This window comes from Motacilla alba, chromosome 1A (assembly GCF_015832195.1).
Source record: "Motacilla alba alba isolate MOTALB_02 chromosome 1A, Motacilla_alba_V1.0_pri, whole genome shotgun sequence".
NCBI lineage: Eukaryota > Metazoa > Chordata > Aves > Passeriformes > Motacillidae > Motacilla > Motacilla alba.
The window spans coordinates 26,143,567-26,171,490 of record NC_052031.1 but is presented as its reverse complement, the minus strand read 5'-3'; the positions used below and the strand labels follow the sequence as shown (position 1 = coordinate 26,171,490).

The window sequence follows — 27,924 nt, the reverse complement described above, 5'->3', positions numbered from 1 at the left end:
TCAGCTACTCCCTAAGACTTTTATTAAAATACTGATGGTAACAGAAAAAAGTAAACTGTATGTCTACTGAATTGCACACACACATATGCAAATAAACCACCACAAATTGTACTGTCTTAGCCACTTACTTGTTCCACCCCTAATTTTCTGTACTTGAGAAAATGGCAGAAAATGGCATAAAGAAAGCTATGTAGCTTTTATGACTGAAGGAAAGGATTTCTAGAGTCCCATCCAGCTCTGGAAGGATTAAAATCAGGACCTTGTGGGTGGGAGAAAAGACTTAAGGAATACTGACGATTCCCTCTTCCTCTAAGGTAATAATCCATTCAAACTTGGCTTTTGGTTTTAATAGATAATGAACTCACTGGTCCAGCTCTGTACTCAGAACTTCACAGAATCAAGATCTTAGGCACACCAAAGACTTCAGATAAACATGGAAGCAAGGCAATACTTGTATTCCCATTTTTTATCTAAGGATTCTTTTCTTTGTTAAATTCTTTGGGTTTTGTTTTGCTTTGTTTTCTTCAGAGTAGCTTTTCAAAATACAAACTAGTAAGAGCCTGGAAAATTCAGAATCAGCTAAGGGATTTCCCTCAGATCACCTGAGGGAAAAATGTTCACTGCAGTTTTTATTCCATATATAAATTAACTTCTGGGAATGTATGCTCAAAGATCACCAGCAAGACATTTAATGAAAGTAACACTGAATATTTTTAAAACTCATTTCAAAACACACTATCTGAGAAGTATCAGAGCATTAGAGGATTGTCTAATTTCCTTGTTTTCCACGGCAAATTTCCACTGATGGCAGTAGAGAACTGAGGCAGGGCACGAGATGTAAAAGCAAATAAAACTAAAGCTTTTTGGTAGCTACTTACATACAGTAGCTATTTATTCTGGGTTTTTTTTTTTTGGCTCAGTGATCCCACCACATAATTTCAAGCACACGTAAATTGATTGGAATATTAGCTTGGTTCCTTTCCTGTATTTAAATTGTATAGTGAACATAAACAACAGATAAGCATCGTGTAACATTCACAGGAACTCCTGTCCATCAAACTGGTGTCTCTAAACAAAGGCTGCTTAAGTGAGACATATGAACATGGGACCTGTCTCCAAAATGCATGGTCATATTAAATAGGTCTCTTACATATGTACATGTAACAAAATTCAAAATATCATAGTTCTACCCTCTTCTGTTTAAGATTGCAATTTCTAACTGTTGCATATACTGTAGCTGCTCAAAAAGCTGAATAAAGTGAGTAGAGCAGACTTTTTAGAGAAAAATAGTCATAGAAAAAATTTAAAGTATGGTACAGTGAGAAAGTTCACAAAGCTCTCACTTCATTTTCTCTTTGGTTGCTGATTAGGATTTGACGAGTTTGAAGCCCTGTCCTGTATCCAGCACTGTGGGAAGAAACCAACTCATTTTCAATCTTTTCAAGCACCTAAAGCACGCTTTACAGACCCAGAATAGATTGAGACCACAAAACCAGTTTGCCAAATGTACCAATGGATAGGTGATGCGTGGGAAGTACATCATCCAGTGTTTGGCAAAATCGCTTCCCGTTGGCAAATGCAAAGTGTAGTCGCTCCAGCGCTTTGACACTCCATACATGGCTTTCACCGTGCGACCCTTTTCAGACCAGCTGATGTTGCTGTCAGGGTTACAGTTGTACTCAACCCACTGCCGGGTGAAGTCACCAAGCTGTGGAGGGTCTGCTTCCTCAACATCTACAACTCTGGCCATTTCTGCTCCTTGCACAGCAACATACTGGTCATTTACTTTCCTTACTTCTTTAACCCAAGGCTGAGAGTTCTCACAGTCTAAAACAATGATCAGCCGAGAACAAAAAGTGCCGTTCTTTTCTCTCCACCACTCCAACAGCGTGTCAAGTCGTAAAGCATCACCCCCTGCCACAAGAACAAAAAGATTGAATATCAGGATGAAGAAACAGAAACTTCTGCAGAACTTTACCTGTTTTGACTGGTTCTCAAAACCTTTACTTGAACAATTTGGACAGATATAACAGATGTTTTCAACTCATCCTTTCCATCTGTAAATGTTGCATATCTCCATAGAGGTATTAACTGACTTGCTGTGGCAGATGAAGCCATTAACTTACCCTTGATTAGAAAGAAAACCCACCAACAATAACAAAAAAGGAATTTCTTTACAGAGTGAAAGAAATTACAGCCGATTGATGAAATCTGGAAAATATAGATAAAGAGTGAAAAAATCTGAAATAAAGTTTATTTTGTATTAAATCTTAATAATTTTAGGAACAGGAATAGGACTCCTTTTTAGTATGTTTTTATGAATATTAAAAAAAGGCTCGTCTAAGAGATGAATTTAGAAGAAAATACATTTTCAAATGGTGGGAATCAAAGCAAGCACAAAAATTCACATGAGCAGGAATGAAGATATTCTCTCTATAGACACAGCTGTTTTCAGAGCTTAAAAAAAAACTGGTATCAATTTACAACTCAATGAAACAAAAATCTCAGTGGAATTTTTCCACAATATTTTCTTCCTGTCCAGTCAGAAGACCCTTGCAACTAGTGTCCAACTTCTCATGTTCTGTCTCAGCTCCTGTTCCAACAGCACTTTGAAAGAGGAGATTGTAATTAAACCTGAAATGTTATCTACAGCGGGAAGTCCTTCTGCTTAAGTGTACTGGATGCTGCAGTATGTGGCTTTGAAAGGCAGACTACTTACTCAGGTACCTAAGGACAACATCTTTCAAACAACTCTCCATTGTCTCCCCAGTGATACAAAAGTAAAGAATTGGTACGCATCAGTCCTGGATAGTTGAAGCTATAATACAGGCTTACAACAAAAACACTCAAGTTTCAAAATATCAACTTTAAAAAATGAAGAAGAAAGGTATTTTAAAAACCTGAATTTTAATTCCAGAGTGATTTTTCACTAGGGAATATAATTAAGCAGTGTTTAAAATGTTGTTAGCTGCATATTTCAGCACATAATGTTCTACCTGTAAGGTAGACAAAAAAGTGCTTCAAATTAATATCTCAGAATTAATGCATTGTGCATGCTATTGTAGTTAAAGTAAAAGCAAAATTACTGAGCTGCACACTTCTCCAAGAATATGAAAAACTGGAAAATTTATTACCAGAGAAAATCTCTAGGATACAAACCTAAAGTAATGACTTGTCTCAGTACATGATCCTCAAATAGCTATAGTTATTTACAGCAGAGACTTATACAGAAGTAGTTTTCCTTTTCTAGGTACATCTTCTGTGTGAATTATCTGTAAAAAATTCTTTATTTCTTCACATTTTAAAGGCTTATAAATAAACTTTATTAAAGTGTAGCTGTGTAGGAGTTCACGTGATTTCAAAAGAGCATTGGATAGTATCACCCAAAGAAAAGCATCTCATCCTCCACAGATACAAGCAAACACACGCTTGGCTTCCAACCCTATGGACCTCACACACATGGGCTTATCACCCAGCACAAGGTTTAGGCATGCTGTGTGAGAAATGCTACCACTGGCTCTCTGGCAGGTTGAGCAGGACAACAGGTAAGCCAACAGTTTAAGGAACAGAGACAAAGCTTTATTAGTCCAGCTCATGCCTTTGCCTTCACTCAGACAACGTGACCCCCCAGGTCATTTGAGTGCTCATACTTCATGCATGACTAGTTAACAGTTTCTTTTATGCACCACTGTGCTGTATCTCAGCTTCCAACAACAGAGAAACATCATTACTGAATTAATTAATTCAGTAAGCCCCCTTTGCAATATGTCATTACAAAGCAAAGCTACACTGCTACTACTGTGCTGTACCACAGCATAAGCCAGCAGTGAAAAACTACTTTTTTAATCAGATGAATGTTTGTTTTTTTTCATTGTTGTCATCTCTTTTCATCCTCTTTACAGGTCAGAGGATAGTACACATTACTGGAGCTGATGGCCAAGGTTCCATCTGTCACAAAATGCCAGTGGCCAACATATGGGGCACAATTACAGCCCTTATATTTTCAATTTACTTCCAAGTTACATGCAGGAGCAGTGATATCTGGAAGGAGGACTACATTACATCCCACCATTTAACTAAAATTAATCACAAAAAAAAAAGCATGCAAGACTGTCCTAGGTTACAATATAAAGATATATTTCATTCCTATCCTCAAGAGCTGCTGAAACCAGGAGGGGCATTGTTTTTTCCTTATCTCCTGTTAATGGGCCCATCAATGCCTTTCCCATGACTCAGAGATAACTCCCTCCAGGAGCCATTTCTGTTTAAGGGGTAATCAAGGACCTACCCCATGACTCAGAACGATATCGGCCCACTGTGAGATGCTCTGCCCGGGGGGAGGAGCTAACCATGCCCACCTGGATATAGTCTGGGCTTTGGGACAGAGCAGGCAGCTCTTACCCACTGGTTTCCACAGGACAAGAGCTACCAGATCTTTTCTATGGGATCACCACTTCAATAAGACCATTTCCTCTGGACTGCTACCACCACCCTAACTAGTGGGGTGTCAGGCTGTATTCTGACTCTGTCAGTGGTTTTTCTTTTGTTTTATTGCATGTATTTTGGTTTTTTCCCCTTTTCCTAATAAACTGTATTTCTGACTTGGAGCCCCTCACTGGTTTTGCTTTCAAACCAGAACAAAGACCTATGCTCTCCTTTATGTGGCTATACATGTATCCATGTAGAAGCTGAAGATGTGTTTGATAGAGAACTGAAAAGGAGCTTTGTGAGGAAGTTGAACACCACTGTGTTTACACACTGTATCTTTCAACACTCAAAGTTTTAACAGTTATCTTGGCCCTTTTCCTAAAGGCTATTAATTTAGGCTACGGCTAAAGGATGTAGGTTAAGGTTAGGGATATTAATTAAGGTTACAGCTACCTACACGCTACAAAGAAACCTGAGCTCCACAGTCACACTACAAGGTGGCTAGATGTAGTAAGGCAGGACTGGGGTGAAAGCTGTCCAATTTTTGCAGCAACATTTGGCTCTACACATGCAAGAAAGCTGACTTCGTCTATGCTGCTGGCTAGAGCACAGGTGGGAGGTGGAGTTTTGCTGATAGTCTGCTCCACACAAGGTGTGGACACTCAGCAACTGCACAGGGTGGCAGCTGCTCTTACGGGCAAAACACCCCCTTCTCAAAGAAGTAATCTGGCCACCCTACATACACCACTAACTCATCACTTGCACTAAGGTCACAGTAAAAGCTGTGGCTTTTAAAAATCTCTGATACAGATAAAGCCCTTGAGAGAAAATACACACTGCTCTTCATCAGGTCTAAAGGTTCAAGGATGGAGCTGCACCAAAACAGCTACAGAGGCTCCAGATGGAAACTGACCTGTGCCTGAGCACCTACCTCAGCATGAGCACACTGAAGGGCATGCCCTACTGAAGGGCACATGCACCTGGAGAGACACTGCTGACAAAGAGCCTGAAGCTCACAAGCAAAGTGCTATCCAAGAGAATTAATTCCATCCCAGGAAGAAAAAAGTTACAAATTTTCAATGTATTTACTATGAGATTCCTGTTCTGCGTGCGGTGACCTCAGTTCTCTATAGCAGCAGAGCAAGGCTAAACCTTGCAATGATTTGACAGCTTCATTAAGTTTACCAAACAAATGGGCCAACAAATGGGGAAATGGTGAAGTCTATGCCAAGGCATTAAACTGGCACTTTAAATAGAGGTTTACAATCTTGAGGCTACACTATGCCCACAATCACTCCCAAAGTCCACAGTGTCAGCAAATCATACCTGTTTTTATGATACAAGGTTTGTTATATGTTTGAAGACCTGTTTTTGTAGAGTGAATTATATATCTGCCTCCTGTTTTTTTACTGATTCTCTCTTTTACAAAAAAAAGGAAAGCACATCTTAAAGACATAAATGCAGTCCTTCATGACAGTCAACTGACAGTGTCACAGAACACTCTGTAATCCCCTCTGTCATGTCCAAGGAATGAGAAAAGATTATGCTTGTTCATTACAGTGAACAAATATTCCTCAAAATAGAGGGAAAAATCTGTCTTTAGAGCAGGAGTGTGTAATTTCCACTTTTAATTCCATGCAGGGAAAAAAGCAATCTTTAAAGTTAACTTGTTGAATACAAAAATCATGAGGGAGGAAAATCAGGGGAATATGAAACTGTGTTTAAACTTGAAAGAATACATTTTGAGTCAATAGCAGACAATTTTGAGAATAAGTGGAAGATCAGTTGGATGTAAAAGGATTTTTATCAAAGTCAGTAAATACTAAAATGACATAAAGTTCATGAAGGAACATACCCCACTCCCATACATTGCAAGGGAAGCAAAGAGCTACCTCTTAACAATAACTTACCTGCATACCAAAGGGAAGGGGCTTCTGCCTTTCTCCATTCTCTCCACTAGCAGAGGTAGTCACCCTGTAACCTGGTTTTCTTAATTTCTTGTAGCCTCTGAAGCTCTCAACAGTCATGCTCTGTAATACTCCTACTTTTTCTTTCTTCCCTCCCTGCCAGGAAGTTGTATAAAGACTGTTCTCCAAACACTGATGGTTCTTTGCCATTCTGAACAATCCGGTAGTAAGTACATTTAAAACTTCAAAGTTTTGCAATACAGTATGATTTTCTACAGAATTAATGAATTGACTAGGAAAGGTTATCAACAACCAAAACAATTAACAAAAACAAATCCCCAGATCACCTACCTGCCAGTGCCCATTCACCAGTGCTGTGTGAGTGCCCGCTGTAGTACAGAATGTAGGTATCGTGTCTGGGTCCATCTGCAGTCCGAAGCTCAAGAAAAGACTTGATCTTGGAGTGAAGGGTATCAAAGGTCAGCCCGCTCGTAGAGTAGTCACAACCATATGTCTCAATCATGTGATAAGCAAAAAATCTTTGGATGGCATTAAGCATGCCAGTAGACCTCAGATTTAACTCTTGGACATGGTCAGGTGGAAGAAGAGTTGGTTGGCCATCAGGACTAAAGAGAAGGAGAACAGCTAATGATTATGGCTGATAATTATTTCACACTAAGTGGACTTTTAATAGCTGCTGATATTTTCCTTTGTGCATATTTTGTCTGCTACAAGGTAGCACTGTTCTAAATTCAAATTCACTTTAAGTTTACAGTTTATAAACAACTCAAATTACTGCATTTGAGTGAGGGACCACTATCTCCTTTCTGTCACACTTCAATTCCAAGCATAGTCCTTACTCAACCCTATGCTATTCCTGCAACTGAGAGACAGAGGGAGAGAAGGAAGCTGTGACAGGAAGAAGGGAGGCTCCAACAATTTCATGAAGTCCCACTGAGGAGCACTGCCTTCACACAAGCTCTTTTTCATGAACAGCTGGGAAGAAGCACAGAGAAAATGAGTGCTAATCTGCACAAACCATAATGCAAACTACTTTCCAATAATGGATGAAAGGGAAATCCACATACACACTTCGCTCAGATACTCTGAAATATAGAACTCACACAAATACAGCAATTCTTTCTTGCTTGTGCTGTTCAGATGCTCTTCTTTCAGCATGAGAAATGTTTCAGATAACAGCATTCACAGCTTAGAAAATCAAAGTTTTAAGGAAGTTACAAACTAGACCTGGAACAAACCATGTATGCATATTTATGTCTACACAGATATGAATATGCATAGATAAGAAAAATAAAAAAAGAGTCCCTGGGTTCCAAAATGAATTTTATTTGTATTGTTATCTATATTTTACATAAAATATAGATACATATATAATAAATAACCCCAAACATATAGAGTATCTAAAATATTGAATAAAAATACACTTTTTATTTTAGGTCTACACAGCTATTCATTAATCATAGTAATAGGAAATTTGGTCTTGCAAGACACCCAGTTAGGGGAGTACTCTTCAGAATATATTTTCAGAAAGAGAAAAGCATTCATCACTCTTCAGCTGATGTAATAATGGTAATGATAAAGAACATGACTGACAGCTGGGCCAAATTGGCCTCATTTATGCTCAGTTACAGACATGGAGAGGTTTTGTGAGTGAAAATATGGAGATAAGTCTTACTCTGCTAATACAAAACATGACATTATTTTCCCTATATATACATATATATATATATATGTGTGTGTGTATTCTTCATGTATTTTGTTTGCAAGCCAGTGTGTAAAGCTACCTAGTCTCCTTATTGGTCTAGCTAATAAAATTTTGCACCTTCTCACCTGTCTAGGGCTTTTATGAAAATTATTATTCCACTAATATATCTACATTGAATAGCTCATTATTACTGTTTGTCTCAGCAAGTGAAGACTGGGTCCATCACTGAAACAGTCAAGCTTTGTTAATAAGTAAGTTTAGTTCTGTCAGGTCCTAAACAGTTGCTCAAGAGTATCTCATTTGCTCAAAATTAGAGGGAACTGCCTGTGCCAGAATAATATAATACAATGAAATAATTAAATTGTTGCCATGGAAACAAAATTAATTTATTTTTATTGTGATGTAAATTTTGAAAAACTGTTTTTCAAATCTGTAACAATAATTGACAAGGATTTCTTTTTCAGGGTGCACAGCTGAAAGACTGTAAATCAGAAGCTCAGAAAATGTGTTTTTTACAATATTTAAGATACAGTTATTTAAGATTAGCATACTATCTGTGGTTTCTTTGATGTTAAGTTCTTCCTTATCCACTAAATCCATTACACACACTGAAGCTGTGAAGTTTTCATAAATTGGGCAGTTTTATTTTGAACTTGATTATTGGGCAGTTATATTCTCATATCAACTTACTACTCTATTTCTCTTCTGACTTGAAGAGATAATTTATATAGCTCTTGTTTATCACTTACAAAAAATGTGCACACACTGATTTTAATTTTATGGCAAAAGCGACATTTGCAAGTTTAAAGCTTCTAAGAAAAACACACAAATGGGCAAATAATAATAGTATAATCCCTTTATATTCTTTCATTTCTCATATAGTACCATTTATGTTGGAAAAAAAAACAGCTTCAAATTCTCAACATCAATACATGACATGTAGTCCATTTGAAAATCTAATTTTAATGAACTTTAAATGTAGACACTACCTCATTTAACTGAATTCAAAATTATTTTGAACTGATCTTTTTGGTTTATTACATCTCCTCATGTAAGATACCTGGTCTCAGTCAAATGCCCCAGTCCTCCTTTGTGTGAGATATGGGCTGTGAAATCTGCCTATGCACAGCTGGTCTGTATTCATCAGCTTTCTAAAAGCAAATTACCTAGACAGAAAGGTGGAGTCACTCACTCCAGGGTGAGAAAGAGGAGAAATAGAAAATCTGCCTATTACTTGAATTTGCATTTAATTGGTGAAAATCCAAGCAACAGCACTGCATTGCCTCCATGAGCAAACAATACATTTACACACTGAGAAGCTGAAATGGACAGTAACCATACCTGCAAAAGTTGGTGGGAATCACAACAGCATACCCGACACACGTTCCTCCCAAGCAGTTTCCCAGCTCATGGAAAAGCCCATGAGCCATGGACTCCAAAGGCAGAACAATCAGAAATGCACTCATGAAGATCCCATTGGTCGGCTAAAAAGAAAATGAAGAGATTTAGGCATTGTATGAAAATCTCTTTGTTTGATCCCACAAAACTGAGCCCTGAAACATGCAAAGTATTACTGGTAATGTGTATTTATTTTTCCACATATTACCTGGTGAATCACTGTAAAGTCAAATGAAAAGCTTGGGGAAAAGGTGGCTGGTAAGCAAGGATCACTCTTTTGAAAGGAATGCATTTGAAAACACTGACAGCACAGTATTTAGCTGTAAAAACTGTGATCATATCTTAGTTTACCAACTGAGGCAAGAAAATCAAATGCCACAAAACAACTGTGTGCATAAAATAAGAAGATCCGTAAGCATCTGCAGGGTCAGGCCTTAATCAGTGAGGCACAGCACAGATATTGTGTATGCAGCATCAGATGACAGCACACTGTATTGCATCCATCCCTGGAGGTACCTAAAGATGTGTACATGTGACACTTTGGGAGGTGGTTTAGTGCTAGATTGACGGTGCTGGGTTCATGGCTGGATGTGATGATCATAGAGGTCTTTTCCAACCTAAACCATTCCATGATCATTAAAAATATACATTTAACTTATGGAATACTACATACCACACAAGAGATGAATTCTGAGATAATTTGTGAACATTATTTCAATTAAAAAGACAATTCTTTGTCAGTTACATAAATACCAGACAAGTAAAGGAACATCCTCTCCAGGACTTCATAGCATTCACAGAGCTAATACCCCATACTAAGCTTTCCTGCTTCATAGGAAAAAAGCAGTTTTGGAAAATATTACACTTACTAATACATAGCTGATTTCTGTAAAAAAACAAACAAACAAGAAATTTCAACAGTTACAAATCAATCAATAGTACTAGTAAAATAAAGATGGACTTCTGAAAAGCCAGGTATCTCTGAGAGGCAGAACAGATATGGATTCATTTTAGTTATTTAAGCATGATGTGAATGGGTTTAATCAGGTATTAAATTTTTTAGGAAGGATAGAAACAGTATTATAATATACAATTAAACAAGAACATTATTTTAACTTTATTATCCATGGTGCATTTATTAAATATTGATGTTTGCTATGTAGCAAACAAAGTAAATTCATAGCTAGAGATTTCTGTCTTGAGAAGAAGACCGTGGTCTCTGACCCCCTCTATGTTTTATTTGTGCTCTTTGTACTAATCTACAATATTAATGTTGGTTTGTTTTTTTTTAATCTGGATATTGCCTTGCTGTGTAAGACTCAGTGACTTGATGGGCACTGGCAGTTCAACTTAACACAAAGTTAACACTATTAATAATTTGGAAAGTATATTATATTGGAAAAAAATGACACCTAAACCAATGCAGATCTTGTTGGCACATGGCACGAGCTCAACTGCATTCAGTTTTTAAACACAATTTCTTTGCCTGAAAGAAGAGCTTTACCCATCTAATGAACTTAGAAAGAATATTTTGCTACCTGTCCTGGTTTTAAAAAGTGTCCTATCACACTTCTGATGGAAGGATCTCACCTATGTGTCCTTGAAATGGTGACAGCAATACTTTTAATCACAAATAAACACCACAATCTGATATTAAATAATAACTAACTGACAGCATTATTAACTGATAGCATAAATTACCTGAAATCACCAGAAGACAGGAAAGCTTAAAACACTGTAACTATTATGGTACCACCTCAATTTGTTTTGTTGTTAATACGGAGAAAAAAAATCCTTTAACTAAGGAAATATAATTTCTGTTTCAAATGTATCAGCAGCAAGTGTTCCTTTTTGTTGCTCTGTTTCCCCAACGCACTGAAGAGTGGCAGCAACAAAAACTTACAAAGCTCTAGTTAGATTTTTTCTGTAGAAACCTTATGAAGTATAAGACTTTGTTGAAAGAGCGGAGTTTTCTAGCTAAATTTATTTCAAGTCTTGGAGACTCAGTTTTCCACTGTAAATTCCAGAAGAGTAATGTGTTTTAAGTTAAAAAAAAAAAAGGAAGTATTTTTGTGACAAGTTCAGCTTTTACACTACATATAAATATATTGTCTTGGACTTTGCTAAAGCAAACTACTGCTGTATTGCATTAGTGTTTTGATAACAGTGAACATATTACAAAATAAAAAATGCATTTGCCTGTAAAAGCAAGAGCAATAATAATATCCTAAATAATTATTAAACTACTATTAAATAATTAATAAAATATTATATTACTTTACATGAATTTTATTGTAGTCCTATTACAACAATGCCCTCTTGTTGTAAATACTCCCTGCACTTCTCCAATCCCCTAAACACATGCAACTAATTAAACCCACAACATTCTGCCACAACACAAACTAAAATTATCACAATGACTCACTCTGACTCAGTTTAACTCCTAAAAAATATTTACATTTAATTATTGAGAACGCTCCTACTAATATGAAGATACTGGCAAAGAAAATTCCCAAGTACTTGTGAAATAAGGGTCTCACACAGAAACACAAAGGATCACCTCAGTGATCCATCTTGCTCTGTATCCTGCTTTTGAGTTTGTACCAAATATTACAACAGGAATAGGAAATAAGCTCTACAGTGTTATGAATCAACTCAGCTCCATCTGAGGTTTCAACTGTGTTGTCTTTTAGTGGCCATCTTATGCTATGGAATATGGAAAATGTTGGATATTTTACATTTGTAGACATCCATCTAATGTAAATATGCTGGCACTTGCTGTCAGCACTTTTTCAGCAGTTTTGATTTAGAAGAAATATGTCACAAATGTAAAAATGCTTAATGATTATTTGAACAAATCTTTTGTAGGATAATAAAATATTTTAATCCAGCACTGCAAAAAAATGACAGGTAGCATTTTAAAATACCTAAACAATAAGAACTTCAAATAGCAAAAATATCTGATTTAATTATTACAGTAAAACTAAGGACAGGTTCCTCCCTTAAGATAAACAGCTAGAATTCCAGATGGAAACTCAGTGCTTTATTAAATCCCAAAGATTTGATGACTGGTCCTTAATGGAGCAGATGGCCATGCAATGCCAGAAAGGGATTTTGTTCTTTCATATGTTCAACCAATTTTCATTGTTTTTGATTGCACTAACAATGTGAACTTGCAGTATGACCCTGAACTCCAAGTGCCCATTGATTCCAGACAGACTGCTCAAAAAAGCAAACAGAAGACAGGGACCATCTAGGCAATCCTACTGAAATCACTTTATCTCTTAATCTTCAAGGGGTTTTTTGGGCTTTTTTTTGCCTTTGTCTGTCTTGTTTTAAAGGAATTAACAACTAAGTCTCATTTCAAATAACACAGAAAAGGTAAAGGAAAAACAATCTACTTTCTGCCTCTGATGACTGGAATTACAGACAATGAAAGAGTGGTAAGATTTCACCAGTAGGAATTTCTTTCCACTTTCTCTTTTTTTGAGCACTGTTTCTTGTTAAGTGTAATGGTTAGAACACCAGAAGAATTTAGAGGTATTTTATAGCCAAGATATCATTTTATGCTCATGGATAGGGCAACTTCCATCCCAAAGAATAACCGCTGTTTGAAGCAGAATAACTCTGGAACTGTACTTAATTATGGATGTGTGACTGAAGAAAAAAACCCCAAATGCATAAAATATTAGTTGAAATTGGAAGCCAATTACAAAAACCTATAGAAGAGCCCTTCTGTTTAAAACAGAAATGAAACACTAAACGTATGTCAACAAAGATGGTCACAGGATCACTGAATGGTTGGGGTTAGAAGGAGCCTCAGGAAATTGTCTGGTCCAACCCACTGCTCACACAGCAGGGTGCCTGGGACTATATCTAACAGACCAATAACCGAGAAAGCTTACAAAGATGCCTTTGTGCATTTCCAAGCAAAAACACTGTCCTGCTTTCCATTATCCAAGCTGAATATTTACCTGTTTTTATACACAGACACACAAAGATACCTAAAACCCTCCCAACAAAAGAAGTATAATAGAAGAACACCCTCTATGACAGAGAAGGCTCAGGAGAAAAAGGGTAACATGCTAACTAATCTACAAACATTCAATGAATAGCTTATTTCAAATGAGGACAAGTTACGTATATTACAGGTAGAAAAAAGCTTAAAGACAAAATTTGTAAAGCTACAAAGTACATCAGCTACCAGAGGAAACAGTCTTATACCAAGTTACCGAACAGACAGTCCATGGAGATCAATAAATAATCCTTTACTTCTGACTATTAGAACAGCAGGGGTAAAATCTAGGAAAGAGTTTACAGAAAATAGTTGTCACAATGACTGGCAGATAGATTTAATGTGCTGTGTTTACCATCTCTGACTCCTGTTCTAGTCATGGGAAAGCCTGTGCTTTTATCTACGTGCATTTGTTCCAGCAAAACCACAAGCAGTTATCAGTTTAAAAGCACGCTAAAAACTCTGATGTTTTTAAATACAAAAACGTGAATTGTGAAACTAATGAAATTTTGACAGCAAGCTAAACACATAATAAATAGACTCTTCAGACTAACAATGAATACTTTCTCTTGTCACCAGAGACGCCCTTCAGGACTGAGGAGCACTCGAAGGGGTGGTGAGAGCAGCAAGGTGTGCTGCCACTGTGGATTTCAGCAGGCCTTGGGACAGGACTGGAGAGGGAGAGAGCCAAGGAGGGCTGAGCACACACACAGAAGAGAGGCAGACAGGCAGCAAAAGTACACACGACAGAGGGTGAGTTTGAGAAAAAATGGTGAGCAGGGAGCAATGGCGACTTAAGATGCAGCTTAAGAGCTGATGGAACAGTAGGAAAAGAGGGAATAAAGGTATTAGAAAAGAAACTCAACAGAAAAGTGTAGTAACAGCAAAGCACAGGTATCGAAGGCAAATCAGCAAGAAGAGGAAAAACTGTCACTGACAAAAAGAAAGGGGGGAACTAAACATGACCAGACAGACAGATGAAAAAAGGCAGGAGTGGCATGGATATTTGAGAAAATATGGAAAGAGGCCAGAGGATGCCGCAGGGACTCTGGGGGGAAAAAAAAAGAAACAACAAAAAATAACTCCAAACAACCAAAGCCTAAGGAGGATCGGATTAAAAACACAAACCAGGAAGAAAAGCAGGGGTAAAGAGAAGGAGAAAGACTGGATATTATTTGCATTCAAGTTACTTAACCTGTGATGTTAATATAGGTATGCCTAAGTAAATATAGATGTTGCTATATATACAGGCAACCACACCAGAATAAAAACTACAAAATCATTAGCTCTTCTCCAAAAAGGAAAGTACTCTACATACGGTAAACTTATTTTGTCTCCTATAAATAATTCAAGTTAAATGGTACTGTCCATTTAAATATGAGTACTCAAGCATGTAACAAATATTATTATTTTACTAACCCATAAAATCCACTAAAAACCAAGAATAATGTTCTGAATAATGTACTTTATTCCATTACTTTACCAGCTTTAACATAGTTAATTTTTCTCTTGGTAATACTTAATACAAGCCTTCCAGGGATAATAATTCTCTTTGGCCAGTAAGTTAGAAAACCTGTAGTTACTTTGGCAAGGAGCACTTAAAAAAATTTGATTTTAAGTTTTTGAGAAAAAGAGTGCCCCAAACCTCTCTAAGATCTTTGTCTGAAAATTACAAGCTCTTAATCTGCAAAGTTTTCATCATTTTATTGGAGTCTTGAAGAAGTAATATCTGAGTCATTTATGTGACTTCTTCTGGATCTTGTCCAATCCAAGGGCCTAATTACAGCCAGGCACATCATTAATTGCTGAAATAAGCTGGTGCTAAAGAGCCTATTGATCAGACTGAAATTACTCACACAAATGTAAAGGCAGGTGCTGACCATTTCCTGCAGATTCTGCAAAGAAAATGTCTGTACATTTTTACCAACAAGATAAGACATCTTTCCTCTGCGGCTACAAGAAGGATTATTCTCAGAAGCAGACCATGTCCCAGCTGAAAGAAGAGCTGTTACTCCATTTTTTAATGCACCCAACTTTAACACATTACTTTTACAGTTCTCCCCAAGCACACACCCAAGCACCATGAACAGAGACTTTAAACCCATGTCTCATTACAGAGGCTATGTTCCCCTCAAAGAAAGGTCCTTGACTGACAGGACTTTTAGCCTCAACAGCTCTGCATCAGTAAGAAAACCACTGTCCCCACTACACCAAGTTAATTCACCTCACTTTAAAAAGCTTTCCACAAAAGAAGATTTGATATTTTTCTGGCATTTTTAATAAAATAGCATTCTTCTCGACGCAAATTAACAGACAACTGGTGCTTTAGGTCTTGACTTTTCATGCACATGAGAGTCATATGAAGCACAGATATTACAGTTATTAGAAATGTTAAGAGGGCATATATAATGTGCCTGCAAAACATTTTCCGTGAAAGGGAACACACTCCCCCCACCTTCCCACCACTCCATTTCTGGCTATAACTGAGATTTTTTTATAAGCTATTGCTAATTATTTATAGCTGACTGTTAGGAAGCACCTTTCCAAGGCTCACATTTTTAGCAATTCTATCCATAGGAGGTCAAATGGCAGACCACAAAGTGATTTCATACCACCTCTCTTATCAAAGCTTTCAGTAGTGAGGAAAGGTATAAACAAAAAATGCTTCATCTTCCAGGTCACTTTCAACAGATTTCAAATATAATTCACACATACTGAAATAACTTCAGAAATCACAAACTAATGTTGCAAAGACTGAAAATTCTTACATCTTACATATGCAAAAAATGTTTTAAATAATCTTTAGAAGAGCAAACACATTTTCAGGAACTGGAGACCAAGGAATACTTGGCATTCCTAGGAAACTCTAAGGAAAAATACATTAAAAATGTAAATGTAAAGTGTAAAAAAGTTTTCTTAATGTAAGAGTACATGAATGGCTGTATTAATCTGCACCAAAGGCCCATCCAGAACAATGTCTGGTCTCCAAAGAGGCCAAATGCATGCCTAGGAAAGACGTAAGGACAGAAAAAACATGTCTCCTGCGTACTTTAACCACTAGTGGCTTAAGAACTCCCTGAGCCAGATGTGGTTTCCTGTCACCGCAACATTTTTATGAAAATCCTTTTGTCAGGATTTTCTTCTCCTGAGAAGCTGAGAGGGCCTCAGGAACAAATGTAAACAAATTACAATCTGCTAGCATGGAATGGAACAGGTGCTTCCTTGATTGGCCAATGTGAGGTGTTTCTACTTAGTGACCAATCAAGGAGGCAGCTGGTTCAGACTCTCTGGGAGTCACAGGCCTTTGTTATACATTCCTTTCTATTCCTGTCTTGCTTTCAGATGCATCTTTTCTCTCTGTTCTTTTAGTATAGTTTGAGTGTGGTCTTTTTTAATATAATAAACCAGCCTTCTGAAACACGGAGTCAAGATTTCTCCATCTCTCGCCCCTTGTCCTGGCTGCCCTGAAGACCACAGTATCCAGATAGTACACAGAGATCCCAGTGAATTTTGTCCAGCTGCCTCCTGAGCCTCTTCAATCATGGGGCACCACACATGGCATGAGCTCAGCCCCAGAGCTCAGCACCATATGAGGAACTATTCCTACCTACCTGGCTCCAACCTGCTTCTTGCCAACTTGATTATCCTCTACTTTTGCACTGAACTGATTGTTTATTGTTTATTATAAGGATTGTTTATTATCTCTACTTTTTTGGTTCTGTTTTCTTCTGCCCTTTCTGCAAGTTGAAACACCACAGCTATGAGTGCTGATAATCTTCCAAAAAAAAGCAAAACTACCCAGTGTTCCTTGCAGGCTTGTCTGTTAACCTCTCACGCTCTTCATACAAAAAACAAAACCGCAAACCAAACCAAACCCAACATAGTCACAAAGTAAGTGTTAATTTAATCTTCCACTTATTTCTTTAATACCATTCATCCACAAGGTTATTTAAACTGAGAAAATCTGCAGGATTAGAAATTCCACAGGAGTGGGCAGTGCTCTGGAAACAGTAAAAAGATGTCTGTAAACCTGATCTACTGTAAAAGGACACTTTATATACATTAATATACGTTTGAAATTTATATAAGATGTGAATGACACAAATTTAATTGTTATTGTGGTTTATATCGACTTGAAAAAGAAAAGAGACTCTGAATGCCCTGCTGCAACTATGACAACACACCACGTGTCTTAACTTGAGCACTGAACAAACATTTTGAAAGAAATGTATGCTTTCTGCCAAAGAAAAGACAACATCCTTAACTCATAAATGAAAAGCCAAAGGACACTGTGTGATTTTAATTACTGGTCTTTGAGATATCATATCTTGGGGTACATAATCAGATTTGAAAGTGAGACACTTAAAGCTCATGTTATACCAATGATTTATCAATTTATCAGCTGATCTCTGATTCCATGTAGTTGATCAAAAGCAAAGCTAAATTACTGAAAATGACATTATTTAATACATTTCAATCTAATTAAAATAGTCCACAACAAAAGCCCTAGATTTAGTAAGCATTACTAGGGTTTAACACAGTGATTTATTCTGAAAACAAATTTTATGGCACAACGAATTCAAAAGCAAAACAATTTCCCGCGTAGGTAAATGCAAAATACTTTGCTCACCTCTTTTGCCCTGGAAGCACTTACCTTTTCCCATCTGCCAACATAAGGAAGCTGGTAAGTTGCACTTGCTTTAGCAGGTCACAGACCAGGCAGCTCAAAGTGTTAAGTGCAAAGCCCATGACAGTGAAACCATGCATTCCAACTTTGAATTGCTAACCCACAGCACACCATCAAATTTTAGGAATTTTATGGACCCAGCAATTCTCAGGATTATTGTCAAGAGGAGATCAAGATAAAGAGATTATTATTTACCTGCCAAGAGACTGCTCCCAAAACAGCAGTCGCAACAAGGCTGAAAAATACCAGCTGCTCTGAGATCAAACAGAAGTGACGCATTCCTTTAGATGCCATGACTCTGTCCAGGCTGTTGTTTTCTGCTCGGTGAGTATAGTACACCTTGTGGCAGTCATTGAGTTTTGTGTGAAATCCCCAAAGAGTTATAAAAAAAATCACATGACAGATCATCCAGAAAATTCCAAAAATAGAAAAACCAGGTATCACAAAATACCAGAGGTCCAAATCCCGTAGTTTAAAGGCTGCAAGAATGAAAAAGATTAGTTCAATGACTCCAACTGAGATGACAGAAAGCCGCCTGCAGATTTTACCACGGTACAGGTACGGCTTCCACCGCTCAGTAACCGAAAGTCCACTGAAGTAAACGTCGAGAAGGGGATCTGAAATGAGGCAGCTGAAGAAACACGCCAAGGCAAAAGGGTTTGTGGGGATTTGCAGTGATGGAAAAAAGAGTAGGGATGCAATGGCTCCAAAAATTGCCAAATTTGGAATTGCCAAAAAAGACTTCATACGTAAGTCAATAATCAACATGGCCAAAGCCAAGACCAACAGAATAATACTTACAGATTTTTCTACCAGCATAGTTGTGCTGGCAATTGCAAATCCAACTAGCTCCAAAAACTCAACTGTTGTCAGCAGAGTTGGTCGATGATGGACACAACCACAAATCCTTTCAACTAAAGCACATAATATCCTTAAAACAATGGCAGAGAGAAGCAAATATTTTGTAGCTTCTTCTTTCACATCCATTTTGAAGGCAGTATTATTGAGAAAACAGAGAAGGCCAAGCAAAAAACCAAACCAAAGATTGGAGAGACTCAAACTTGCTGTTTCCATTGAAAAATAGTAGTACAGTATGCTGGCAATTCCAAGAACAAAGAGCCCCAGAATAAATATTACCAAAATCAGTGCATCTGCAGTTTTTTCCCACCTGACATAAAGGCCCATGCAAATGGCAACCAGCAGGTTGATTCGGGCAAGATAGCCAAGGTATCTGACAGATGAGTGCATGTTCACTTCTCTGTTTGCTTCTTCTAGCCTTGTCATTGCCGCATAGAGACAGTGGCTAACACAGTAGCGCAGTGACCTACACATGTAAACTGCAGCTAGGGGTTTCACCCACTTCACTGACAGCAAATACTCGGGTTTCATCCAACAAACACAATGCAATTGCTGCCTTCTGTAGTATCATTTCAGTAACAGTGGTCCAGAATCCTTGAAGTCCTGGAAGAGAATTAAGAGAAGTTTTAGTGGCAAATAATTCCTTATAAACATATAGAACATAAATATGACCCATCCCATCACACAAAGTTTAATATCTAGAGTAAAAAAAAAAAACCAAAAAAACACCTCATTAAAAAGACCAGTTAAGTGTGAAAACCAATATAAAATGAGTTCTTCATAAACCTTATTTCATAACTTGAATGACAGGAAAACAATCCTGGCTTGGGCAGTTTTCCACAAAACCCATCAATTAGGTATCTGTATTAGATATCTATGGATATCCAAAACCCTTGTATGATAGCCACTTGCTTCTGGAACATTTCATAATTATTTTAACACACTATTTTATTTCACTGCTACATTTGGTAAGTTCTCACTTTCTACTAAATCTTTTCAGCACGCTTTACAAGACTTCCTTTAGCAGTCAAATAAGTATATCATTTACAAAAAGAACTTCCCACTCAGCTAATGAGTTTAACCCAGAGTAAAAAAGATATTATTATCTCCATTTCACAAAAGGAGAGTGGACACACAGATGTAACAACTGATTTGGCATGATTTTCAGAGATTTCTCCTAATCTAAAATTAAAGCCTTCATTTGCACCCCTTCAAGCCAGTTTCCTCCCTCCTCCAAAAGTAAGAAACAAACAATCTGATCAGGATAAATATTACATTTAGAACACAAGCACCTTCTAATCAGATCCATTTAACTGATGTGATTTTCTTTTTAATATAGTTACAAACAGACAGAAGTATTTTAAGGGGCATTTTGTAATGTTATGGGCAGAGTTTCCAACACATAAAAAGACTTATACGTAGCCTCTATAATTTTTAAAGTAATTAACTAATTGCCCATCTTACAGAGTCTTCTGAAGAGTGACTGGTATGCTAGAGAAACCAGTGTGCCAAGAACACTCAGTGCTAGGTTGCAGCTTACTGCTTTTATTTGTATTGGTGGAGGAAATGTTAAAAGACACCTTGACTCAAATGCAAAATTTAGACTTTATTCTCTTTTGATTGTTACATTCTTATTTTTTAAACCAGTGAACAACAAATGATGAAGTGAAATGACTGATTTGCCCCTAAGTTTTGGCAGATTCAAAGACTAACATGCAGTGTAAAACCAGCTTCAGTAATTGCTGCAGAGAAAAACTAGGCCTAAGAAATCCGATTGTTTAAATTACTTATTTGGTAACACATAATTTCAAATTATGATATATACCCAACAACAAAGCAAGATATTACTTGGAAGAGCTATGCATTAAAAATCTGTTTACCTGAAGCACACCATATATTTAAAGCAAATTACTATTACATGAAGTTATTATAAGTTTAAAGTTCTTTGGATTTCAACTGTGCATTTTCACAGTATTCATTATTATTAGTGTTTTACAGATATTGACTTAATTCTGAGTTGCCTGGGTGCTTAATCTCTCACAGTATCTCTTTCCTTACTTTCTGTTCCTCTCACCCTTTCGTTTCTGCATTATACAGATAACACAAACGTGAGTTAGCTTTCATATTGCAGGTTTAGGTTTCATAGCACTGAATCAATCTCACTGTTTCTTGTAATACAATCAACATTCATTTCATGGACAACTTGAACTATTTATTTCAGCTGCTGCACATGCCCTCCCCCTGCTTCTCACTCTCTCCAGTTCAAACCACGAATACAGAGAAACGATTTCCCATCTTTCAACGCACAGCACCGACATGAGACTACTGCTACTCTGAAGAACATGGGACCCTTAACAGTAGCGAACTCCCCTCTAGGCAAGCAACGAGCCACTCCGACGGAACTCAACTCTCACTGTGTCAGCTCCTGCGAAGTGGAGTTCTGCTGCCAGCACAGCACCAGAAACGTGAAACAGAAACCACTCTGCTCCTCCCCTGCCAGGTGCTGGGGTGCGGGAAAAAATGGGGCTACACCTCTGTTCCTACTGCAAAGACACAAAATCTGCTTGGGCACAAGTAGTGAAAAAGGATTTGCAAAATGACAGCTCAGTCTGTGAATGCAATCTCTTCTTCCTGACCCCACCTTCTAGCCAACTAGCAAAAATGTGTACTCCTAAACCACACTATTAAACATTAGCATTTTTTAACCAAAATACATGGTCGACTTTTTGTGAAGAGGAAAAGGTGCATTTTCAGGATTAATGTATCCCATCACGCAGCTATTACCAAATAAAAAGACAACAGCAATTCAATTTAAAAGATAAAAACCAATAACGGATTTGTTCTCTAAAACACAGCTATTTCCTAGTAATTTCTGTCAATACTTTGTTTACACAAGGACTGTTCAAAGTCCTGGGGAGGGGGCAGCGCTGCTGTGTTTGTTTTAAACCAATGGCTTTAAGGTCTCAGGTTGGACACGACTTACAGATCTCAGCAAATCACATTTAGATTCAAAACATGTGGACTCGCACTTTTAAGTGTTTGTCAACTTTTGCAAATATAATTTCAAGGAAAACCTGGAGCCTCATTAACATTTGGTGACCAAACTATCTAATATATGTAAACAAACAATGCTCTCAATGTAGTTTTAACCCTAACTCGTCTAAGACAGTTGAAGAAACAACCAAACCCCAAAGCTGGTTCAGTAGTTAAAAGCCCAGGTGAGATCTATCAAAAACAGTGAATCCACTTTCCTTCACTTTTATTCTTCCAGTTTAGCTTATTCTTCCAGTATAGCACTCTTCTTTTTTTTTTTTTTTTTAAGCAGTTCTGTAAGAGGTTTTTTTTTTTTTTTTTTTGTTGGTTTTTTTTTTGTTTTTTTTTTTTTTTTTTTTAAGAAAAAGTCCTATTCAGATTTTAACACATTAACACATCAGATACCAGATTTAACCCCCCGGTGAGGGACGGCGTTAGTTTCCCGAGGTCAGCACCGCGCCCACAGCGGGGATGGCCGCTCTGGGGGAAGGGCGCGTTCCGGCCGGCGCTCCAGCCGCGGGGCCGGCCCGGCCAGGGAAGGTCAGTGCCGGCACTGGGCGCGGGGTCCCTCAGCCGCCACCCCGCGCCGCCGGTGCGTGCTGGCGCCCGGCCGCGCTCGGTGAGGAGCCCGCGGCTCCCGCCCCGCCCGGCCCGCTCTCACCTCAGCAGGCGGCCCGGAGCCTTCCCGCCCCCCGCGCCGGCCGCCGCCATGCCCGGGCCCAGCGCCGCGCTTCCCGCTACGGGCCGCGCCGAGGCTCAAACACCGCCGGGCGCGGCCGGCTAGAATTCTGAACGAGCCCAACCGACCAACCGAGAGCCCCAACCAACCCCACAAACGCTGGGGCTCAGGCATGGGAGCGGGAAATCTGTGCTTAAATCAGGACTGCAAGGCAGACTAAGCCCTCCCCAGCCTCCGGCCCGGCGTGCCTCGTGCGCTTCCTTGGCCTCGGAGTGCGCTCCTCCGCACTCGGAGTTGAAATGCACATTTTGAATTGGTCTCGCAGGCAGGCCAGCAGATAGCGGGAAGGTTCTGGATCATAGCAAGGCCACGGCCCGGCCGGGAGAGGCAAAACACGAGGAGTGTGGATCACAGGGGTGCTCAGGCACTCTTTGAACTGCGGGTGGGCTGGGCTGCTGCGGAGAAAGCCTTTGTTCCCTCCATCACAAGCAGCACCTTCTGCCCCCAGACAAGCACTAGGGCAGCCTAAACATCTAAGCTTGCCCCTCTGTCATTCCTGACTCAATTATTCAGGTTCACTAGAACCTCGGACATCCCCCAAATTATTACACCTATTGAAACGTTAGATAAAACTGGCACAAAGGCCTGAAACTTACACGGGTTAACAACACCAAACAAAACCAATGACCCCCCAAAGGAACAAACAAAAGCCCAACAAAACAAAAAGATCCACAAGCTAAGAGGTTTTCCTTTAACAAGCACTGCAGTAGAAATCTCAGTTGCCTAGTGGGGGTCACAACACTTAATTGGTTCTGTATTGATCCAACCATGATCTTGTTACACCCCTCAAGCAACTACGGAAACTTTGTGAATGTTTTACTTGGAGGGTAAAACAACCCAACTAAGTTTCTGTGCAAGTTTGTGGAACGAACCCTTTCTAAAAAGATAACTTGCTCTTCTACAGGTTGAAAACAATTGAGGGAAACAGAGAAGGAAAAAATGAGCAGAAAACCTGCTGCTGACACATGGAGATATGATTAAAAAACCTTAGAATGATCACGCTTATAAAGCCACTCAGGCAGTCTTCCTGAAACAGAATGAGGCAGAAAGGATGTGCAGGAAGCAACACTGAGCACAGCTGTGAAATGCTATTTAGCCATTTTCCCTCTCACTTAAGAGATCAGAGTGTATCAGGTGTGCAGTGCCAGGGACATACCTCACTTCTGCTGAAATCCACGCTTCCTAGAACTTGTATCTGAGCAGAAGCCTTGAATTCTCAGTTCTTTGGATTTCTTTTCCCACTGCCATCCTTTTCCCAACACCTCCAGTATGCAGAATCACAATGTAGAAAAATGCAATAATATCAAAGGGGCAACATACAAAGGGAGCTGTAAAAGTATGTCAGTGAGATGGAAAAGAAATTAAGAACATGTAGAGATGGATGAGAGGAAGTGCTTTAGAAAGTGGTCACATCTAAGTGGGCAGGCAAAGCAACATGGTGCCAAAATCAAGTGGAGGAACTTAAAAAACCCTTCTGAAAAGCAAAGACCACAACTGAGACGTAGAAGCTGAAACTGAAATACCAAACTTAACATCCTTATGGGTTATAAATTAAACCCAAGACAACTATCTCCTTGAAAATAAAGCAAATAGCTTTGCATTGATTTTGCTGGATTTTAGCATTAACAGATTGCACAGAAAGAAAAGACAATAGCTCTATCCCAAAGAATTTAAAAATGTTTCCAGTTTTTCAGATTTTTTTTAATAAATGTGCTTTGTTCACAAAAGTAGTGACATAAAAGACAACAGAGATGCCAACACATATTTTCTTCCTTTTCTTCTCCAGCACCTTGCACAGTCATAATTTTCAAATATTTCATAACCTAGAAATAATATTCTTGCACCAAAGCCAAATATACAACAACTCCTGATATCACCACTTTATTATTAAGGGAGATGTAAGTATTTATGTAAATCACACTTTCCTTCTTCACCACAATCTACTGTCCCTTGTGAAAAAAAAACCAATACAAACCAAACCAAAAATGAAAATAACTCCACAAAACCAAATAACCAATAAACCCACTTTGGGCATTCAGGATGATCAGCAAGAAAACCAAGCTGTTATGAATCTCAGGTCCCCAAACTACAGTGTTGTCACCAACCTCCCAAAAAGGATTAAACTTTCAATCTTAGTATTTAAGCTATTTTGGGGGATAAATCTTAATCTGAATTGCATTTCTTTGTGTATGAATCACAAACCAATTTACAGTAATCAACGCCAACACATGTTTGATGGTGTACTAGCTTCTAAATCGAGTATCAGTTAACATATTATGTATACTTTGAAAAATGCTCTTATTAACCTCCCATAAACAGCTGAATTTACAGCAGCAGTATTTTAACATCGGCACTGCTGGAATCAGTGGTTAATTGGGAAGAAAGGCTTTCAATGACAAACATTTTAATGAAAATACTGACTAAAAGCCGATTTTGAAGCCATTGTGTATTTCATTAGAGAAGTATTCTCTCTAACAAAAATTAGCAAGTGTGAACCATGACTCTTGTATGTCTAACCTTAATTCTTTTTTTCTTTAACAAATTTGAATTAGGAATTTGGGAATGCTTTAAAGTTAAGAAGAGACACAAAAAGCTTATGTTAAAGAATACAGCACCACAGTCCAGATCACATCTGAGTGTCAGCTGGACCAATGTGATTACTCTATGTAGGAAATACTATAAAAGAAAAACAGGTAGGACAAACTGACACATTCAGTGCAAAACTTCAATGGAAGGAGTACATTTCATTTTTGTGGCAAGCACTGTAAAATCCACACTACAACTTCAATTTATCCAGCAACTTTCATATTATAAATACAGTGTGGCAGTTTAATGTAAGATATTTAATCTTGTAAGGTATTTCATCACAATAACCTGTGAAACTGTATTAATATTTTTGACCAATTTTCAAACGTCCAAAATAAATCATGATCTGGCACCCAGTTCTAATCATTTACTACTAGGCACTTATAGATTTAAGGGCCTAATATCCAAATCTGAAAATTCTAGCCATTATTTTTAAATAGAGGAAAATCTAAGCAAACTAATAATGAATCCTCTTTTTTAACCACTGAACAGAATTGATTTTTCTTGCAAAAACTCACAGATTCATTACACAAGTTAAAAACTTAATAGATGTAAAAATAGATGTTTAATCTCTTTACAGTGCAGACCAGTTTTCACTCAGCTATGGAGTTTTCATTTAACTGAACAGAAGTCAGCTGGGTCCTAATAAACAAAGAAAATGCATGTGTTAAATTCACATGTGTGGTCTGAATTACATGGCTTTATGCAAATATGTGTATCCGTGAAAAACCTGTACAGTTATGTTCCTTCTTACAAAATCAGTTTGTAGTCACTGGCTAACTTAGGTCTACAAATAAGGACAATTAATGAAAAAGTTGTTTCTTTTTAAAATGCATAAATAATTTACTTTAAAACATGACAAAACTCACTCTGTCCCCCAAAAAACACAGTTGGAAAAGAATACAGAACACCATAGTTGGGGAAATACTGATATACATTAGTGCTTGTATATTCATAAAACTGCAAATCATATTCCAGCTTTGAAGTGAAACATAATTGTCTAGACGTACCATACTCCTCTGGGGAAAAAGCTCTTCAGAAACTGCTATTTATGCAATGAAATTACACAGTATGTAGAATTATGGATGAATATATTCCAGTGTTTTGGTGTCATGTCACAAGGGCTGCAATAAACATAAAAATCAAATGTGCAAGCATTATTGTTTCTCCAGCCCAGGCTTTACCAGAGTGAAACAAATTTTGGAAGAAAAAAAGTTTTGTTCCATAATTAAGAAAGGACATTTGTAACCAAGTGTCTTAACCTATCTGCACATTTAATTAAAGTGCAAATTATTTCTTCCTACATATACTTCTCAGAAGCCCACCAACTCCAGTGCCTTAAGCTCAACCACACTGAGTTAAAATACTGAAACAACATTTAACAAATTAAATAGAATTCACGCTTCACAGCACTAAAGAAAAGAATGGTACCTTTCTGGAAAAAAAAATAGTGATACAAATCTAAAGAAAGTAACAGCAATTTATGCTATGACACGAGTCATTTGCATAAAACTTGTATTTTTTTCACTTTCATACAAGAATAAATTTTAAAATTCAAAAGTAGAAAAAAATAGCAAACTCTGTAAACCTTTGCATTTTCTTTATGCAAACCATTTTTCTGTGTTGAGCCCACGTTAGTATAGCAAAATTAGTTAAGCAAGAGGTTTGACTGAAAGGGCATTTCAACGACTACATTAACTTAGAAGCAATATAGGATCTTCCAGCTCATAGAAAGGAATAGAGCTAGACTGGCTTTCTCCAGAGTCTGAGTCATAGGGAGCATCAGGCAGCTCCATAAAACCGTAAGCTAGCTGTTCATCTTCTGTGTCTGACCGAACATAGCAGGCAGTGCTGGAATACTCCTCATCCTCTATACTGTTGAAATCCTGTGGGATGTACAACATCCCTGGGTAGTTCCTGCTAACTAAGTCACTTGTTGTTTGCAGGGAAGTTTTCCTAAATGCCATCAGGTGCATGTGAGAAAACTTGGAATACTTGAAGCGTTTAAAACCCAAGGACTCGATGGCAATTTTCCAGCTTTTCATCATCATGGCCCGGCGGTTCTGATGAGATGAATCAGGAGTTATTACAAGCAATAAGCCATTCAATACGAGAAGTTCATGTGCCTTCTTGCAGCATATCCATCGTTGATAGGGCGATGGAAAGTAGGAAAGGAGGAGCGAGAAAACGACAACATGGAACAGTTCTCCAGGCAGAGAATCAATGGGATTTTTCAGTTGCTTAAGAAAGGCATCAATAGCATCTTGTGCCAGTTGAAGAGGTTGCTGAATTTGAAGATTTAGGAAGTCACATTTGTATACGCTCTGGTGGAGTAACAAAAACAGAAAACCAAACATCGAGGTTAGTTTAAAGAGCAAATACAACCAAAATCCACAAAAAAATAAATTATTCCCTTAAAACTGATTGTTCAGAGTGACGTGCTAACTTTACTTAAGAGTTAACTTTACTAACTTTACTTCAAGAGTTAAAAAGTTAATGGCCACACATATACAGTTGAAAAAAACCAATTTAGACTGCAAGTATATC

The 27,924-nt window shown here is 38.0% G+C and overlaps 2 protein-coding genes across 2 annotated transcripts in view; both read right to left on the bottom strand.

The window, feature by feature from the left end:
* On the bottom strand, positions 1-22,795 carry TMEM168 (transmembrane protein 168). The gene is made up of 5 exons (XM_038154448.1): positions 22,714-22,795; positions 18,357-19,622; positions 9,403-9,545; positions 6,687-6,961; positions 1-1,914 (listed from the first exon to the last, which is right to left on the bottom strand). The coding sequence occupies exons 2-5, from the start codon at positions 19,548-19,550 to the stop codon at positions 1,367-1,369; spliced, it is 2,160 nt and encodes a 719-aa protein (XP_038010376.1). The 5' UTR covers positions 19,551-19,622; positions 22,714-22,795; the 3' UTR covers positions 1-1,366.
* A 1,675-nt stretch (positions 22,796-24,470) lies between these two features.
* Positions 24,471-27,924, bottom strand: part of BMT2 (base methyltransferase of 25S rRNA 2 homolog) — a 28,666-nt gene continuing 25,212 nt past the window's right edge. The window contains exon 5 of the mRNA XM_038154361.1: positions 24,471-27,701. Coding sequence (XP_038010289.1) covers positions 27,072-27,701 — 630 coding nt within the window. The 3' untranslated portion in view covers positions 24,471-27,071. The remainder of the gene's footprint in view (positions 27,702-27,924) is intronic.